We start from the raw sequence: 20621 nt of genomic DNA, 5'->3' as shown, positions 1-20621 counted from the left end.
ACGGGACATAATAAACTTGTTTAACATTACTTGCTAGAATGAATGGATCAAATGGTGGGTATCTTAAATTGATTTGAAGTTCGATTGTGGATTTGAGGGACAAAAGTCTGATGCATACTGACAATTTAGACTCTGTAACCCCTTCAAATACAGGTTCATTGACATCTGCTAATAAATTGTAAAATCTCTGAGTGAAGTCATTTGGAGACTCTTCTAAATGACTCTCGTCTGCTTCTTCAAATGAATCATGTTGGCCAACAGCATTACTCAACATCTCTTGCATATACATAATTTGATTCATCTTAGAGGTATGATCCACCGTGCTTGAACTAGGTAAATGTGTGTCATGTTCACCGGAATAAATAGAGGGCACTTCTTCACCGTGAAATGTCCAAATCCAGTAATCTGGCATGAACCCTTTTTTGTATAAATGAACTTTAACTTCCTCATCTTTCAAAATATGAGTGCATTCGCACTTAACGCAGGGACATCTAATCCCTCCCTCAAGAGCATAATATTTATATTGTCGAGCAGTCTGAATAAACTGTTCAACTCCTATCACAAAAGATTCCTTCAAGCCTCTCCTACCACTGTAACAACGGTCATAAACCCAACGACGGTGGCTGGGAACTTCGCCCATGTTCTGTGACAAGGCAAAGATAGACAGTGTTACATTTGTGATAGTGAAAGAACATGGGAATTAAGTAATAAACCTATTATTACTTAAGTCCAACATGGAAGGCCATGTAAAACAGTGAGATGTTCCCAAAAGTATCATATTGTGGGAATATATATCTCACTTATTGGGTAACAAATTTGAAGAGTTATGAAACTCATAATTGTCGTAATCGAAAGAACCTAGTCAAACTATGATTACAAGTGGACATCAGATAGATATTCACTTTAAATTTAATGTATTATTGAATACGTTTTTGACTTCATGCCTTTCAAGTAAAGGAAAGGCGAGGGAATGATTGAAGTGTAATCAAGAGCAAACCAACATAATAAATCAGTAACAAAACCAGCATCAAGTGATGAAGGGAAATTTTTAGTAAAGCAACACCAAATATACTACACTCATGAGGCCAAAGCCTACTTGCAAGATGTTGCAAAACAAAAACAATTTGAGGGGGCACTCTAAACCAAATTTCAAAATCTAAATACACATTTAACCTTTCACTTTAATTATCCATTTCAATCAATCAACACACACTTTACACTCTGCTCCCCACCACATCTCTGCCTACCAACTCAAACACATAATCAAATTAACGTACAAACAAAAAATACACCACATCTCTGCCTACTAGCTCAAACACATAATCAAATTAACATACAAACAAAAAATAACGTCAATCAATTATCGCTTCAGAGAGAAAGAGAAAAAGCTCATACCTGCAATGGCTCAGACTCGCGCTTAAGCACCCAAAAATTTGATAGCAGCTGCCTCCCCCAATCCAAAGCTTCAACCACGGTGGTGCCCCAAAAAATCCTTACCAATTACATAACGACAATGAGAATATGCAGAGACATAAAGAAATCAAAGGAAGAGTGTCAATTACCACTACGCCAGTGACTTCGACGGAGAACGCTGACGGAGATCGTGAATCAAAGGACGGCTCAGGGCATGCTCACGGTGGCAGCGTGGCACCGGTGAAGTCCAATCGGAAAACGGGTTGCTCTGCACCACACCACTCCACTACGCCGGTGACCTCGACGGAGAACGCGGACGGAGCTCCCTGCCGTTGATTGCGCCGCACCCACGAACGTCACGGCAAGGCTAGGGCACACTCACTGTTGCAATGTCGCGCCGGCACGGGGAAGAACCTTGAATCGGAAAACCTTGGACGTCGCTCGCGCCACCACGCTGGTCTGCACCTTCGTCTCTCTGCACCTTCGCCTTCGTCTTTGCGTTTTCAGGGAAACTGAATTGGGGGAAGAGCGAAATTCGATTTTAATTTCAGTGAGGAAATTACCGAAGGAAATGATCGGTCGGTAAAGGATTAAGTTCCGTCGGTAAATTAGTGCACAGTCTCTGGGAAACTTACCGACGGATCGATCCGTCGGTAAATAAATAAAAAATTTTAAAATACATGCTACCGACGGATTAGTCCGTCGGTAATGTTCGCAAAGTATAACCGTCGGTAAATCCGTCGGAAAAAATAAATTACCGACGGATTTATATCCGTCGAAATTTATCCGTCGGAAATAAACAGTTTTCTTGTAGTGTCATTAAAATGAAGGTTTGTGTCTTCCCTAAGCTGGAGGAAATCCACCTTAGCAAAATGAAGAGGTTAACAGATATGTGGCAAACTGAAGTGGGTATTGATTCCTTTTCTAGTCTCATTTCCGTAAGCATTGAAGAATGCGATCAATTGGACATGATTTTTCCGAGTCACATGGAAGGATGGTTTGAAAGCTTGATTAACTTGAAAGTTTCTAAGTGCAAGTCCGTGAAAGTGATTTTTGAAGTTAGTGATTCTGAAGAAATAGATGTATCTAGTGGGATAGACACAAATCTTCAGGTTATTCTTCTTGAAAACCTGCCGAAGTTGAAGGAATTGTGGAGCAAAGATCCAGATGGAATTCTCAACTTTAAAAAACTTCGGACTATAGATGTAAGTTATTGTGATGAACTGAGGAATTTGTTTCCGGCTTCTGTGGCAAAAGATGTATCAAAGCTTGAACGCATGTCAGTATTGTATTGTGAGAGGATGATGGAAATTGTTTCAAATAAAGATACATCAGAAGCTGATAATGATCCATTAGAGTTTCCTGAACTAACATTTGTGAGATTGTACGAACTTGCAAACATGAAGCAATTCTACAAGGGGAGACATCCAATAAAGTGTCCAAAGTTGAAGGAATTGAGTATGGGCAAGTGTATGAAGCTTAAAACATTTCTACAAGAAACAAGTGATGAAAAGTTTGTTTTCTCAGCTGAAGCGGTAAGCATGATTTTATCAGAGTTTCAGACCCAAAAAGTTTAATCTAACTTTTATGATATGCCTGATAAAGAATAAAATAAATATAATAAAAAAATGTAAAAAATTAGAAACAAAAGAAAATATATGAGAACCAAAATAAAATTAATGATTGTGTATGGTTAAGTAAAATAAAAGATAAATTTTCATTGTTAAGTTTTAAAAAGAAATAAAGGAATGCTACTTTATTTTCATTGTTAAATTTTATTCATATTATTGTTATTATTTTCAACAAAGTTTTCATTTTTAGTGTTATTAAAAATATTTGATTTGTAGTAAAGGCTTTATTGTCAAATCTATATATTTACACAAGTGTTTCCTATATAATATTTTTTATTGAAGCATATTACATTTTAAGTCAATAATTATTATATATATATATATATATATATATATATATATATATATATATATATATGCACACATAATTGATTTGACTATCCAACCTTAGTTTTTAATTAGTATAAATTGAAATTCTGAATGGTTTATAAAAAATGTTTTAAACATATCTTCAGAGAAAACTATAACATAATTAAAAACGAGGTTTAAGTAATACTGTTTTATTTTCTACACACTGGAACAACCTTTGGGATTTCTAAACTCACATTTTTTTTCTTTTAAAATCTTACATTAATACGTCCACGACATTAATATAATTAAATGAAATTCTGAAAATGAAGTTCCTATTTTAATTCATGATTTAAGTTTTTTAAAGGACAAACAACCAAACGAAAACAAAAACCATACACAATTCTGATCATAAAGAGTTACAATTCAATGCAAACTACAAAAAATCAAACAAAAAAAAAAGGGTAAAATCAAAGAAATTTGAAGCGGTGTGCTGGAGACATTTAATTCATTCTACTTACTGTTTACTTTTATTGTTTAGGTGTTCCCCAAGTTGGAATACATGGAAATTGACTTCGAAGAAGCTCAAAATTGGTTATCCAAGTACAAAATGCAGAAATTAAAAGAGCCTATTATCTTGAATTCAGTCCACCGCCCAGAACTTTAAAGAAAAAATTAACTTCGAATTGTAAAATTTGAAAACATATTACTTAAAATATATATTCTGAATTACACAATTTAATTAATTGAACCACATTATGAAAAATAATTTCAGGTAATTTGAAACACAACACATAATTTGTTAACTTCCGGATTATAACATTCATAAACATTTTGGATGAGTCAATCTAGAATCTTTCCTGTAAAACTACATCAAAAGTTTTTTACGTTTGTCAATGTGTATGAAAGTGTAGGAAGATGGATGAACCTGATCTTCATTGCCTTTGTCACAAATTATACAACATCCTCGTGATTTTGTTTCCATTTGAAACCTGTTATTAGGCAATAATAACATTTGCGTGCTAGAATTAGGGACATCGTTATTCATTCTATATTTAAGTTGTGAGGAATTTAAGTGCTGAGTTAGAAGAATTGAAAAAGAATTTCATATGCATTTATGTTGTGTAAACCTTGGTTGCTTGATTGAATATAAGCAAAATATTTAATAAAGTATATTTTACTTTTCTTTAGTAATCATCACTTGACTGATCTGTTTCCACTTTATGTTTTATTGTGAAAGAGATGTAGTCGTAGAGGGTACAAGAAAAAGAAGATCGAAGCATGGATGTTTTGTCGAAACCACTTGATCCAATAATTAATTTTGTTTGGGGTAAGAGTGTTAAGCACGTGACCTACATTTTCTCTTACACGAAAAATTTTGAGGAACTAAATAAGAGAGTTAAGCGCCTTGGAGAAGAAAAACAGAGGTTAGATGGTAAACGTGATAAAGCTAAAAGAAAGGGTGACATTGTTGAAGACAGGGTTGAAGAATGGTTTGGGGAAGTGGGTGAATTTGAGAGTAGGGTTGAGAAGTACAGGAATAATGCAGGTCACAAGAAGACAAGGGGTTTCTATTATTTATTTCCTTACCAAAGGCACAAACTGGGTAGACAAGCAAAGAAGATGGAAATGGAGGCTTTGAGACTAAAAGATGAGTGCCCCAAGGATGACCAAGTTTCCCATGCAGATAAAGTAACATCTTTTGACCGCCCTAATCCTGGCTACATTGAATTTGATAGTAGAAAATTCATTGTGGAAGACTTTATGACAAAACTTAAAGATCCCAATATCAAAATTGTTGGACTCCTTGGAGCACAGGGGATGGGTAAGAGCACTTTAATAAAAGAAATTGTTAGAAAAGCTAAAGATGAGGGATTTTTGGTTGCTGAAATAGATGTAACTGAAAATCCCAATCCACTCAAAATTCAGGAAGATATTGCATACGTGTTAGGTTTGCCATTAGCAGGGGAAAGTGAAAATGTAAGAGCTGATTACCTAAGGAGGTGGTTAAAAGTAGAAAATGTGAGCATCCTTATAATCTTGGATAACCTTCATGAAAGATTAGACTTGAATAGGTTAGGGATTCCGGTTGATGATGATTATGGCTTAAGAAAGAAGAATGAGTTAAGCATAATGTCAAGTAAACAGGGTCCTGATCGGACACAGGATACAGCGAGCGACACACGAGGTACTGATGAAAAGATGCTAAAAAAAGGAAATTTTCTTGGTGATTACAAGGGATGCAAAGTTTTGCTTTCTTCACGTAATAAGAAAGTATTTCCTTGTGATGTTGGGCCAACTTTCAATTTAAAGGAAATAGATGAAAATGAAGCCTTGCAGTTGTTTGAGAAGGTGACCGGAGGAGGTGATAAAATGTCTATGCCAAAAGAAGAAATCCAGAACTATTGTACAGGGCTGCCCATTACAATAGTTACATTTGCAGAGGCATTTAAAAATTGGAGTGAGTCAGAAAGCGAACCTACACTGGAAAAATTTAAAAGGCAAGGTCTGGTTGAATGGCAAAAGTCTTTGGAGACTCCTAATAAGAAAAAATATGACCTTCCAAAAAGTAAGGAACTCAAGTTCATTTACTTGCTTTGTGCTCAAATGGGCCACCTACCCCTAGTTAATGACTTGGTGAAATATTGCTTTGGATTAGGTATACTTGAAGGGGTTTCTTCCCTTAGTGTAGCTCGAGAAAAGATAAATGAATCGCTCCAAGAGCTGAAAAACTTGAGTTTGGTGTCGTACGAAAATTCTAATATTCATTTCCATATTTCTCGTATGGTTCGAGATGATGCTTTAAGTAATGCACTCATGGATCACAATGTTTTTGCTTTGAGAGATGGAAAACTAGATTATTGGCCCGATCTTGAAAAATGCATTTCTATTTCTATATGCAATAGTTACATTACAGATGGGTTTCCTCAAGTCATAAATTGTCCTCAACTTCAATTTTTGCAAATAGAAACTAATGATCCATCTTTGGAAATACCTGAGATTTTTTAACAGCATGAAAAACTTGTTAGTTTTAATATTGACTGGTTTTCATCTGTCAAGCTTACCATATTCAATTAAAGACCTATTGAACCTCAGAATGCTTTGTTTGGAGCGGTGCACTTTGGATTGCAATTTATCGGTACTGAGAAAGTTTAAAAAATTAAGAATTCTCAGTTTCTCTGGATCTCAACTTAAAAATTTGCCAGTTGAGCTACGATACTTGGATAAGTTGCGAATGCTAGACATCAGCGATTGTTTCAAACTGAAGATTATTCCACCTGATCTTTTTTCTAATTTGAGGTGTTTGGAAGAGTTGTATATAAGAAAAAGCTTGATCAAAATGTTGGTGGAAAAAGGGGAAAACAAAGGTCATAATTCATTTCTTTCTGAGCTAAAGAATTTGCATCAGTTAAAAGTGGTGGACTTAAGCATCCCATGTGTTTCAATTTTGCCCAATCACTTATTCTTTGACAGGTTAAAAGATTACAAGATTGAAATTGGGGACTTTGAAAGGTTTTCTGTTGGAGAATTTAGGATGCCCAATAAATATGAAGAACTCAAAGTATTGGCATTGCAGCTAAAGGACGACACTGATGTTCACTCCCATCAAGGCATAAAATTGTTGTTTAAAACATCACAAAGTTTGTTCTTGGGAAATGTATGTGTTCAAAATGTTGTTAATGAGTTGAACATAGACAGATTTCAGAATTTGAATCACTTATCCATCATAAATAACAATGATGTCGAATATTTCAATTCAACAGATTTGTCTTATTGTGTGAACATTTTTTCCAATTTGGAATCTCTATGCCTCTGCAACATGATGAACTTAAAGATGATATGTCGCGGTCCAATTACACTTGAATCATTTGCCAAATTAAAAACCATCAAGGTTGAGATGTGTTGCCGATTGGAAAATCTCTTCTCCTTCTACCCAATTAAAATTTCTACTAGCACAGGAACAAGTGAGATTTTTAAATGTAATTCTAACATGAAGAAATTTCTTGCTAGTTTAGAAATGATTGAGGTTTGTGAATGTGAATCCTTAAAGGAGATCCTTCAAATACCACCGGATTGTGTTAAGGATTGTGAATGTGAATCTTTAAAGGAGATCCTTCAAATACCACAGGATTATGGTAAGGTTGAGTTTCTCAAATTACGAACTTTGACACTCCAATCATTACCATCATTTACTTGTTTTTATACCAAAGTGGAGAGATCTTGCTGGCCACATTCGACAGAGGCTCAAACTACAAATAGGGGTCACACAGAAATTTTTACTGAACAAGATGGCCACAGTGACAATGCACCTCCTCTTTTTGGTGAACTAGTATGACATTACATAATTTTCATACTATTTAAATAATTAGCTCATTTGTTGTAAACATATTAATTGTGTATGTGTTTACAGGTTGAAGTTCCAAACTTAGAGAACTTGAATTTATCCTCACTCAACATCCATAAGATATGGAGCGACCAACACTTGTCAAGTTTCTACTTTCAAAACTTGATAAAGTTAGTTGTGAAAGATTGTGATAAATTGACACATCTATGTTCATTACCTATGGCTAGTAGTTTGAAGAAGTTGAAAAGCCTCGTCATGAGTGGGTGTCTTATTATGGAAAATATTTTTGAGATTGAAGGAATTACTGCAAACAAGGTATGTATTGGTATAAATACATTTTTGTTTATCTTTTATATGAAATAATTGTTTGTTTTCATTAAAATGAAGGTTTGTGTCTTCCCTAAGCTGGAGGAAATCCACCTTAGCAAAATGAAGAGGTTAACAGATATGTGGCAAACTGAAGTGGGTATTGATTCCTTTTCTAGTCTCATTTCCGTAAGGATTGAAGAATGCGATGAATTGGACAAGATTTTTCCGAGTCACATGGAAGGATGGTTTGAAAGCTTGATTAACTTGCAAATTTCTAAGTGCAAATCTGTGAAAGAGATTTTTGAAATCAATGATTCTCAAGAAATAGATGCATCTGGTGGGATAGACACAAATTTGCAAGTTATTCTTCTAGAAGAACTCCCAAAGTTGAAGGAATTGTGGAGCAACGATCCAGATGGAATTCTCAACTTTAAAAAACTTCGGACTATAGATGTAAGTTATTGTGATGAACTGAGGAATTTGTTTCCGGCTTCTGTGGCAAAAGATGTATCAAAGCTTGAACGCATGTCAGTATTGTATTGTGAGAGGATGATGGAAATTGTTTCAAATAAAGATACATCAGAAGCTGATAATGATCCATTAGAGTTTCCTGAACTAACATTTGTGAGATTGTACGAACTTCCAAACATGAAGCAATTCTACAAGGGGAGACATCCAATAAAGTGTCCAAAGTTGAAGGAATTGAGTATGGGCAAGTGTATGAAGCTTAAAACAGTTCTACAAGAAACAACTGATGAAAAGTTTGTTTTCTCGGCTGAAGCGGTAAGCAATATTCCATCTTTATCAGAGTTTCAAAACCAAAAAGTTCAATCAAACTTTTACGATATGCCTAATAGAGAATAAAAGAAATATAATGAAAAAAAATGTAAAAAATTAGAAACAAAAGAAAATATACGAGAACCAAAATAAAATTAATGATTGTGTATGGTTGAGTAAAATAAAAGATAAATTAAGTTAAAAATTAAATTTTAGGATTGTTTAGTTTTAAAAAGAAATAAAGGAATGCTACTTTATTTTCATTGTTAAATTTTATTCATATTATTATTGTTATTATTTTCATTAAAGTTTTCATTTTTAGTGTTATTAAAAATATTTGATTGGTACTAAAGGCTTTATTGTCAAATCTATATATTTACACAAGTGTTTCCTATATAATATTTTTTTATTGAAGCCTATTACATTTTAAGTCAATAATTATTACATATATATATGCACACATAATTGATTTGACTCTCCAACCTTAGTTTTTAATTAATATAAATTGAAATTCTGAATGGTTTATAAAAAATGTTTTAAACATATCTTCAAAGAAAACTATAACATAATTAAAAACGAGGTTTAAGTAATACTGTTTTATTTTCTACACACAGGAACAACCTTTGGGATTTCTAAACTCACAATTTTTTTTTCTTTTAAAATCTTACATTAATACGTCCACGACATTAATATAATTAAATGAAATTCTGAAAATGAAGTTCCTATTTTAATTCATGATTTAAGTTTTTTAAAGGACAAACAACCAAACGAAAACAAAAACCATACACAATTCTGATCATAAAGAGTTACAATTCAATGCAAACTACAAAAATCAAACAAAAAAAAAAGAGGGTAAAATCAAAGAAATTTGAAGCGGTGTGCTGGAGACATTTAATTCATTCTACTTACTGTTTACTTTTATTGTTTAGGTGTTCCCCAAGTTGGAATACATGGAAATTGACTTCGAAGAAGCTCAAAATTGGTTATCCAAGTACAAAATGCAGAAATTAAAAGAGCTTATTATCTTGAATTCAGTCCACCGCCCAGATCTTTTGTACCCGTTTTTGTACAAAATGCCAAATCTAGAAAAGTTAAAATTGACTTCTTCATATTCTGAATCGTTGCAAAGTACAAACATTGGGCAGCATGACAGATTGAGAGTTGTATTACAGTTGAAGCAATTGCTTATTTGTTCCTCAAAGTTAAAGGATCTAGGATTTGAACGAGACCAAGTTCTAGAGAGGCTAGAGCTTTTGAAATTAAAAGATTGCAACAATTTGTGCAATTTAGGTCCTTCCTCTGTATCGTTGAGTTACTTGACATGTTTGAAACTGAAGAAATGTGATGGATTAAAGAATTTAGTGGCATCCTCCACGGCCAAAACCATGGTTCAACTTAAGACCATGAAGGTAATCGACTGTGGTCGAGTAGAGCAAATAGTAAGCAACGACGGAAGTGAAGAAGGCAAAGGGATCAAAATTGTATTCAGCAAATTGATTTCTATAGAACTTGTGGGGCTAATGAACATGACAAGTTTTTGCAGTTACAAGAACTGTGAATTCGAGTTTCCATTACTGGAAATATTGATAGTAAGAACTTGTCCGAAAATGGAGAAATTCAGTGAAAGAGGATTAATAGCACCAAAGTTGAAAGATGTATTTGGTGTGGAGGGAGATAAAAAAGCCAAATGGCAGTGGGAAGGTGACTTGAATGACACCATACAAGAAATTTTCGACCATAAGGTACTTTTTCATTTATTTAATACTATTTCTCCTAATTTTATGAACTTTTCTTATATGGAAAAAAAAATAAAAAAATATGATTGGATATTACAAATACATGTTTTTTCCAATAAAGTTCTGAACGGAAGTACGTTGAGTTTTTTCTTTTTTTTTTTTAATTATGTTTTTTAAGTCCTTTTATCTATTTATTAAATTAGATCTGTTTTTTGTTTTAAGATTTTCACACAACACGGTTACAAAATTTCCATTATAATTAACTAGTGAAAATAGTGTTCCTTCTTGTAATAAAATAAAAAAAAAGTTATAATTATAAAAATAAATATTTCTTTTTATAATTTATTTATAAATATTTTTATTTATTTAATAGATGATTTTTATTTATTTAATTTAAAAAATTAATTAAATAAAAAATGTTTAAAAAATAAAAAAAATAGTTAATTTAAATAAAACAATAATTTTAAAGATAAAAGTTAAAAAAGTGACACAAAAAAAATCTTCATTATAAGTATAAATTAATAGATTTTATACATTAAAATTTATGTTGTTTAAATTAAAGTAACACAACTTGGCACGCTAATTAATTAGTTAGTAATTTTAATTTTAAATTTAAAACAATTAAAAAATTCTAAAAATAATTGTAATATAACACTTTTAATAACTTTAATTATATATATTTTCATTGTTATCGCTATGAGTACTTTTAAATAAATAAACTTATTCTTGGATATATAACTATTTTAGTAAATTTGTAGTATTACATTATACTTGTCTACAAATATAAAAGAAAAATAGTATTACTATTTATTTTATTTCATATTAATAGTTATTTTAGAGTAATGAGTATATTAAATTTAATTAAAATCAACAAAATATTTACATAGTAATTTGATAATTTTAATTTATATACCATTGCTACTGTTATTAGTACTAAAAAATATATTATGAATGAAAACATATATTTTTAGTTATTTTCAAGTGATAATTTAAAAATAAATTATTAAAGTGAGGGCTATAGTATAAAAGTTTTTAAGTTGAAAAATGTAATTTTGTTTTTTGTTTAAGTTTGTGGGGGATAAAAAAAGTATGGTTATATTTGAAAGGTAGAGAAGTAATTTAATAATTTGTCTGATTTACAGCTCAGTTTCGCATATACTGAGGATCTAGAGCTTGATAAATTTATTATGGAGCAACTATGGCAAGCCAGTCGTTGGGTGCACCAAAACAGCTTTGGATATTTGAAAATCTTGACAGTATGGGGATGTCATATAAAGCATGTAATTCCATCTCATCTGCTTTCTTGCTTTCAGAATTTGGAAGTGTTACGAGTATGGAGTTGCAGTAATGCAGAGGTGATATTTAATATGAATGATGAGAACAGGGTGATAACAAAACCTTCCCCAATATTCCGTCTGAAAACACTGTCTTTATTGGGTCTACCAAAACTGGAGCATGTATGGGAGAAGGATCTGGAGGGAATTATGGGCCTTCAAGCGCTAGAGGAAGTGTGTGTTGATGATTGTGAGCGTCTTAAAAGTTTGTTTCCAGCATCCTTGGCCACCAGAGATCTCACCAGACTTCAAGTGCTTGAGGTAAGAGATTGTAAGGAATTGAGAGAGATATTTGGGAAGGATGAAAAGGTTGGAGAAGGACCAACACAACACTCTGCGTTTCCTCCTCTCACCACATTGAAGCTGTACCAATTGCCATCCCTCGAATACTCTATCCACTGCTCCAAACAACAGGTCATTCATTCCCACACCACTCAAAATTACTTTATATATATTTGTGCTTATGCACACTGTCTACTCTTACTCTTATTCATTTCTTTTATAAAATCTATATTTCTATATATTAATACCTTAGAAGAACAAAAAAAAAAAATTATCTAAATAACAGTGTCAATATGATAAACATATATAACAATATATAAAAGATATTATTTTTGGTAACCGTTTTTTTGGTATCTACATTTTATTACCAATTTTAACCTTTAAATTTTAAATTTTTCTTTTTTAAATTTAATAACTTTTTTATTTTTTAATAATCATAAGGTAAGAGTGAACACACTCGGTAAATAGTATATAAGAATGAGAATACATAAACAGAGATATATGCTTTGGTCATTATCCAATTTGATGCTTTCACTCATCAATAAACGAAAAACTAAATATATGATTAATATATATGGACAGAATCCGTTTATTCTTATATAAACTCAGGCAAATTATATATTTTATAATGTTTCATAAAATGTAGAGTTAATAGATCCGAATTATATTTTTACTAATTATATCAATTAAATAAAATTTTAATATTATTGAAAAGTTTATTATATAACTTAATTTTAAGGTATCATATAATATGTAAATATTAATTATTAGATAATATATCTACAAAAATATTTTAAAAGGGTTTTAAAAGTTTTGAAAGAGTAATCCACCTATGTGACTTACTGGTAAGTGAACCAACTCAAACAGTCAAAGGAAAGTTATCGTATCCATCGGGATTTAGAAAGTATATTGATAATTACTTTTTGGGTTTTCTGGATTTTGATAAAGAGTACATGTAAATATAGATAATAATAATTATATAGATTGAGTGGAATAAAGACTATGATTAGATTTCATCTCATTTTCTTCTACTACACCACTACTGTTTTGTCTACTTAAAATGCAAATTATTTAATGTTTTAGGAGTACTCTTTCTATGTAGGTCTAGGCCCATGTTTGTAGCCTAGAACCTAAAAACTTCAAACCCAATGTGATTTCTCCACTCTTGATTGAATGAATCCTTACTTTATTGTGCAAGAATCTCTCCTCCGGCACACCCTCTAGATTTTGTGGAAGTCTCTAGCAAGAGTGTGATAATTTGATTGGACCATTGAGACCAGTCTTTTAGCTTCATCCAAACCAGTTAAATAGATGAGTTGTCAATTCATATTAAGCATAAATCGAATCACAAACTATTGAATGAAAACATAAATAAATATCCAAGAAGTAGAAGTACATAGAATAATAATTGATAACATCAAACTTAGACACAAAAGAGTTCAGCTGCTCATAAAATATTGCAACACAACTCTAACAGCACCTACACATAAATAAATGCACCAAAAGTGACATTATGGATTCTTCCTTGACCACCTTACTGGAGCTCAGCTATGAATTTTGGGCGCAGCTGCATTATTTTTAATTCTTTGAGAAATTGCTGTAAAATCATAAAAGAATCATCAATTTTCTATTTTCTTCTTCTTAGTACCACACTCTATAATTATAGACTAAAAGGAGTTTTTCACTTGCAAAATATGATTAACTAAAGTATGATAAGTGTCAAATTTGTATGAAAATTTTAGATATTCTAGTCACTTACAAAATATGATCAATTAAATTATGATAAGTGTGAAATTTGTATGAAAATTTTACATATTCTAGACACTTATCAAAATTCCTATAATAAAATTAGGTGTTAGCATTCTCCTACATCATGCATTTTAAACATCTTTAGTTTTATTGCAAATCTTATCATCACACCTAGAAATGAAATTATCCCTTCAAAAATTTTCATAACAAGGTTACCGGATGATCAATAAAAACAACATATCCTTTGTTCTATACAGTATGTTACTTTCTATAATATTAAGTTTGTAACTCCTCATTGTTATTTTAATATATTATTATGATTTGCTTGTTTTTTTCCTATTTTTATGTTTTTTATAATCATTTTTATATTCATGAAAGATGTATTCCCAAAAGTTAAAAGTTCAAATAATTTGGATGTCATGAAAATGAATATCTAAATCTTATTTCTTTTGCAGGAGAGTACAACAAATTTGAGTGAGGGAGATATACAAGAGATATGTCTTGGCTCACGGTCCATTCCAAACTCCTACTTCGGTCTCTTAGAATCTCTAACTCTGGATGGTTGCAAGGTTTTATCAGATGTACTGCTACCATTCAATTTACTTCCTTTTTTAACTAATCTGGAAACGTTGGAAGTTCGAAACTTGGATTCTGTCAAAACCATCTTTGATGTCAAATGTACAACACAAGACAGAGAGGTGGCATATATGGGACAAACCCTTCCTTTTTCTCTTTCTCTGAAGAAATTAATTGTATCAAAGCTGCCAAATCTGACGAATGTCTGGAATGAAGATCCTGATGTAATTCTTAGCATGCAGCATTTACAAGAAGTTTGTGTTGAGGTATGTGAAGGCCTTACAAGTGTGTTTCCAGCGTCAAAAGACAAATATCTTCTTAAACTTGAAAATCTAGTAGTGAAATACTGCGAAGGATTGAGGACTATTTATGGAGAGGATAATATAGATCCAAGAACAAAGCTAGAGCTTACATGTCCCTTTGTGAGATCATTGGAACTTGAGGGTTTGCCCAACTTCAAGTATTTTTACTACAGCTCACTGTATCTAGAATCACATACCGAGAATAAAGTCGGTAGTGAAAAGGTATGTACTACTGTTTTATGACTTCCTCTTCGACTGTAAATTAAATATCGAATCATCTGTAGCTTTAATTGTTTGTCATTGTTCCATATATAAGTAATACGAAATAGTGTGAAAATTAAAATATGAAACTTTCACGTACAATGCCAAGGCGTGGTTAATTTGTCACCAACTATAACTTTTATTAAGAATCTTTCGGCATGAAAGGTTCTTTATGTGATTGTAAACAAAAGAGATGAATCTCTGGTTATCATAAAATAATCTCCTTTTGCTTGTGTTTTTTTCTCAGTTATTAAAGTGCTTGTCATTGGGGAAAAATGGAGTAAATATGATTTTGCGAGGAGAATTTGAGCCAAACCTCCTAGACAACATAAAAGCACTTACTCTGTGCTTGAGTTCGGATTTATTTGGATATGGAATACTAGAACGGTTTCCAAATATAGAGAAACTTGTGGTGTGTGATGGTTCCCTCAAGGAGATGTTCTGTTGTGAAAGTGGTAATAATGTGTTACATCAGCTGAAAGTATTACGGTTGGAGTCTCTTGGAGAGCTGGTTTCCATTGGGTTAGACACTAGTGCAGGAAGGACTTTTGGCAGCGGTTATTTTTGTCATTTTGCCCCGGTTCTAGAACCGAGGCATATTAGGACGAGGCCAAAAAGGTTAGCTTTTTGCCTCGGGTCTCAACCGAAGCAGAAGCTCCATATTCTGCCTCGGTTCTGTTGAGAACCGAGGCCATATGTGCTTCTCTGCCCATCTTCTCCACCAGAAACCCTAGGTAGTCACCATTGTTACACCACAACTCCGTCAACCACCGCTAGATCTGAAACTCAAAACGAAAGATTCGTAGCCACTACAGTCTTCTCCTTCATCGTAAGAGCAATTTTTGAATCGTGTAACCACCATGGAACCTCCATGTTCTTCATACACAAAACTGTGAACATCACACTTGTATAAATGCAAACAAAAATCAATCATCTGCAGCAAATCACAAACCCTAAATCGCGTCTCCTCCTTCAAATCGCGAAACCACCTCCTTCGCAATGACGAGTTTCTTCACGCTGCCGCCACCTACACGTCTCGCCACCATCAACGACAGATCTCTATCCACGCACAACCCCAATCTACCACGCACCTGTAACACAACGAATTGATGCTCACTTCGCGAGCCCCAAATCGCACTTCGCCAAGCCAGAACACGAATGAGCCAAACGTCTAGTAGTTGTGAGTGGTCGGAGTGCAACAGCAGCAGTGGAGGTGGGTGGCTGAGAGAGAAAACACGCACGCGAGGAAGAAGAGGAAAAAAAGTGATTCGCGATTTTTGAACCCTAATGAACCTTTTGGCCTCGGTTCAATTTTTAACCGAGGCAGAAAACCGGTTTTTGGCAGCGTTTCAATTCCACCCGAGGCCAAAGGGGGCGGCGCTGATGAAAATTTTAAATTAGGGTTTTTGGGCAGGGTTATTTGGCCTCGGTTCAATTTTTAACCGAGGCAGAAAACCGGTTTTTGGCAGCGGTTCAATTCCACCCGAGGCCAAAGGGGGCGGCGCTGATGAAAATTTTAAATTAGGGTTTCTGGGCAGGGTTATTTGGCCTCGGTTCAATTTTTAACCGAGGCAGAAAACCGGTTTTTGGCAGCGGTTCAATTCCACCCGAGGCCAAAGGGGGCGGCGCTGATGAAAATTTTAAATTAGGGTTTCTGGGCTGCCTAATAGGCTTCGGTTCTTAAGGAACCGAGGCCTAAAGCTGGTTACGGCACCGGTTGTTTGTAGAACCGAAGCAATATAGGTTGCTGAAATTGCAAAATTGCCACCGCCTCCTTATAGGCTTCGGTTCCGCCATAACCGAAGCCTATAAGGCGAGGTAAAATATCAAATATGCACTAGTGAGAGAACTCTTGGACTGATTCACTTGTCAGAAACTTAGAAAGCTTTGAAGTCATTAAATGTGGGACTTTAAAAAGCTTGGGAGCATGCAAAAAAGGAGTGTGTTTCTCCAATCTGATATGTTTGAAAGTAGAAGGTTGTCATAGCTTATCATATTTGTTGACATCCTCAACAGCCAAGAGTTTGGGTCAACTGAAAAGAATGGAGATAAAAGAATGTTATTCAATTGAAGAGATAGTATGTAAGGAGGAATCAGATGAGGATGAGATAATATTTCCTCAGCTCAGTTGTTTAAATCTTGAATGGTTATCTGAGCTCAAAAGCTTCTATAAAGGGTGTTTAAGTTTTCCATCCTTGGAGGAATTGAAAGTATCATCTTGTGAGGAGATGATAACTTTATGTCCAGGTACACTGAAAGTAGACAAGTTGTCTAAAGTAACAGTTGATCGGGGAGAGATTATCTCATTCGAAACCGATCTCAACTCAATTATGTGGGAGAAATATCTGAGAAAGGTATGTGCTTATTTTTAATTTAACATTATCTTATGATTCTGTAAAATTATTATTTTTATAATTATTATTTTTATAAAATAATTATCTTAAGAATCATATTTCTCTGAAAGAATTTTTTTTTTATATTTATTCGTTTATTTATGTTTTCGTAAAAGAAGTTATGAAAGAATAGTTGGTTGTATATAATTTAGTACATACACAAGGTTGTTAAAAGTTTTTTAAAACTAAACTATAAGTGGTGGAAAAGTGGCTATATATTTTTATTCAAAAATACTATTCTAATAATTTATTATCTTTAATAAAATATGCTTTCGTTAAAACATATTAAAATATTATCATATTGAATCATACTATGAAATGTAAAATAATAATCTTTAATTTAAATTCATTATTAAAATTATATTAATCCATAATGTTTAATAACTATGAAATGTTATAACCACAATAATTATTTTTTTAATACACAGTGAAAACTACACACTTTATTCACTTTGGGAAAATTTTACAAGCTATTTATTTATGTATAGACATCTATGGCATTTGTTTAAACATGCTGCAAAATTATGATAATTCATTAATTTATTTTAAATAATAGTCATAAATGAATCATACTTCTTGAACTATTAACAAATCCCTACTGCAAGTCTACGACTTGTTATACGATTCTTCTAAATAATATTAGTCATGATTGTATCACTCTTCATACTTTTCTTACTACTAAGAGTACCCTACTGCAAGTCTAGGTAACAGAAAAAAGAATATATGAATGTTTTTAATTATAACAATTTTCTCTATAATTTCTAATTAAAGTTTAATATAAACTCACAATTATACTATTTATTTTTAATTAATAATTATGGTGAAAATTTTGAAAGTTTCTTAAAAGTATTATAATTAAATAATGTTGAATAAAAGAATAAAAATAATAAAGTGTTTGTGATGAATGAGGATGTATGGGATTGGTGGAATGATAAGGTATTAAATGTGATGGAAAATGATTTTTTTATTTTTTTTTTTAAATTTGAGGTGAAATCTTCTGAATCTTTTAAATAATTTTTTATTTTTTAATATCTTAGTTTCAAAATATTATTGTCGTTTTACTGTGTTGGTTAAGAACACTCGACCAAAAACTCGATTTTATATATGTATAAAAAATTATTTTTGGAGATGAAAGGAAAAATTAAATTTGTTTAAATAATTATAAATTATATATTTTTGAATTTATAAAAGTAACGTTTATTTTATTTTTTTTTTTTTAAACATTTGAACTGCCGCTGTCTTAAACACAGGGTATCGGTTGAACCAAATTTTATAAAAAAAAAATTATAAATCTCAATTCTTAACATGTTTGAAAGGTTTTGAAGTCAAGTAATGTAAATTAGAAAAGCTGAGACTCAGAAAAATTCTTTTAGATATTATATAGTCAACTGAGTTGTTTTAATAAAAAATAATTCTTAAAGAATTAGGGAATATTTCATATTTAACCTAAGTGTAAACAAATTTCAATTTTTATTAATTCTTGAAATAAATAATTAATTTCATATTTTATTTCTTCTTTTGTATAAGATATCATGGCTTGATCTCGACAGAAGTAAACCAGAACTAGGAGAGATATGGCGTGGCTCACTGCCTATACCCAACTTCTGTTTCAGAGAGTTGGTGACATTGACTGTGGACGACTGTCCGTTTTTGTCGGATGCAGTGCTACCCTTCCATTTATTTCCCCTATTATCCAAATTGGAAACATTGGAAGTTCGAAACTGTGATTCTGTCAAAGTCATATTTGATGATGTCAAATGTTCAACACAACACACTTTAATTACTTCTCCTATGGAAGCTGTTTGGAACGCAGATCCTCCTCATGGAATTTTATGCATGCAACATCTAAAAAAAGTACATGTTACGAGATGTAAAAGGCTTACAAGCGTGTTTCCAGCATCTGTAGCCAAAGATCTTGAACTTGAAGAACTAGTAATTGAAGAGTGTGAGAGATTGGTGGCAATTGTTGCAGAGGATAATACAGATTCAAGTCTAGAGCTTACGCTTCCCTGTCCCTATGTCAAATCATTGAAATTACGTGGTTTGCAAAAGTTCAACTACTTTTATTACTGCTCACTCAATAAGCATCTGGAATCTCCTACCCAAGATCAACTCCCTCATGAGAAGGTATCATTGTTTTAGCACTTTCTTCTCCTTTCTTGCATCATAATTGGATTAGTGTCTGCAAATTCAACATTGCATACTATTATATATGATTTGGCAGGAGAGTTTACTTTTAGAAGATAAAACTATTACGATTTGGTTAAAAATGAAAGATCTATATTGAAAACTAATAGTCAAATGGAACAATACAGACAAATATTTAACCAGTAATCAATTTTAAAAATAAAAATAAATAGTCATTATAGATGATTAATTTAGATACTAATTTTTAAAATAAAATTTATTGATATCTAAAATAGTCTATATTATAAATAAAACATCATAATTAAATTGTAAATTGATTTCAAATATTAATTATTAAAATTTTAGTTACCAAAAATTTTAATGTTTAAATTATACATTAATTCTTTTAGTAATTTAAAATTTTAGTAAGTAATGTTAGTAATAATTTAATTTGACTGCTCTTATATATATATATATATATATATATATATATATATATATATATATATATATATATATATATATATATATATATATTTTTTTTTTTTTCTTTTCTTCTCATTGTTCGTAAGAATAGTAGGAGCATCAGTAATATGTTGTATATGTTTTATATAAATAATTAAAAGAATAGATTTGATTACTCATCAATAACATCTCAGATCAATTCAACAGATTCTCACTCACGCCATTCTACTTTATCGTGTATCATTTGTTCATCCTGCCACAATCTTGGTAAACTATGGGAAGAAGTCTGGTATTAGCGGAATCTAATTTGGTAATTAAAGAACTATACATTATCTCAGCAATATTTATCAAAAATATTAAGAAGAGAAATAGTTTTTCCTTTTAAAGTTTCTTTTATAATTAATTTTTCTATTCTGAAAAAAAAATGCCACTTTTTTTTTCTTTAAAGTTAAAAAGAAAGGTATTATAATTTTTTTTCTTTAACAAAATTTTATTATTTTTTATTATTCGTTTTCTTCTTCTTTTCACTTTCTATTTTTATTTTAATAGTTATTTCTTATATGGTACTCTATCCAACATAAACAGTCCCTTTCCATTTAAATTTTTTGTTAAATCATTTTCTTCTACATAGCA

At 31.9% G+C, this 20621-nt stretch overlaps 2 protein-coding genes across 2 annotated transcripts; both read left to right on the top strand.

The window, feature by feature from the left end:
* Positions 1 to 4613: 4613 nt before the first annotated feature.
* On the top strand, positions 4614 to 6341 carry LOC114165609 (disease resistance protein SUMM2-like). Its single transcript, XM_028050191.1, has one exon. It carries the CDS (start codon positions 4614 to 4616, stop codon positions 6339 to 6341), a length of 1728 nt encoding a protein of 575 aa, XP_027905992.1.
* Positions 6342 to 7323: 982 nt separating this feature from the next.
* LOC114165608 lies at positions 7324 to 19538 on the top strand. The gene is made up of 8 exons (XM_028050190.1): positions 7324 to 7662; positions 7744 to 7992; positions 8065 to 8769; positions 9693 to 10505; positions 11813 to 12247; positions 14320 to 14964; positions 15251 to 15621; positions 18947 to 19538. The coding sequence occupies exons 1-8, from the start codon at positions 7324 to 7326 to the stop codon at positions 19536 to 19538; spliced, it is 4149 nt and encodes a 1382-aa protein (XP_027905991.1).
* The last annotated feature ends 1083 nt before the right edge of the window (positions 19539 to 20621 follow it).

Source organism: Vigna unguiculata, chromosome 10 (assembly GCF_004118075.2).
Source record: "Vigna unguiculata cultivar IT97K-499-35 chromosome 10, ASM411807v1, whole genome shotgun sequence".
NCBI classification, from domain to species: Eukaryota; Viridiplantae; Streptophyta; class Magnoliopsida; order Fabales; family Fabaceae; genus Vigna; species Vigna unguiculata.
The sequence above is the reverse complement of the archived record's forward strand: the minus strand, read 5'-3'. Positions and strand labels throughout refer to the sequence as shown.

Coding starts and splice junctions, on each gene's coding strand:
- LOC114165609 (XM_028050191.1), top strand. CDS start 4,614: ATGGATGTTTTGTCGAAACCACTTGATCCAATAATTAATTTTGTTTGG.
- LOC114165608 (XM_028050190.1), top strand. CDS start 7,324: ATGAAGAAATTTCTTGCTAGTTTAGAAATGATTGAGGTTTGTGAATGT. Junction 7,663..7,743: donor CTCCTCTTTTTGGTGAACTA/GTATGACATTAC, acceptor ATGTGTTTACAG/GTTGAAGTTCCAAACTTAGA. Junction 14,965..15,250: donor ATAAAGTCGGTAGTGAAAAG/GTATGTACTACT, acceptor TTTTTTTCTCAG/TTATTAAAGTGCTTGTCATT.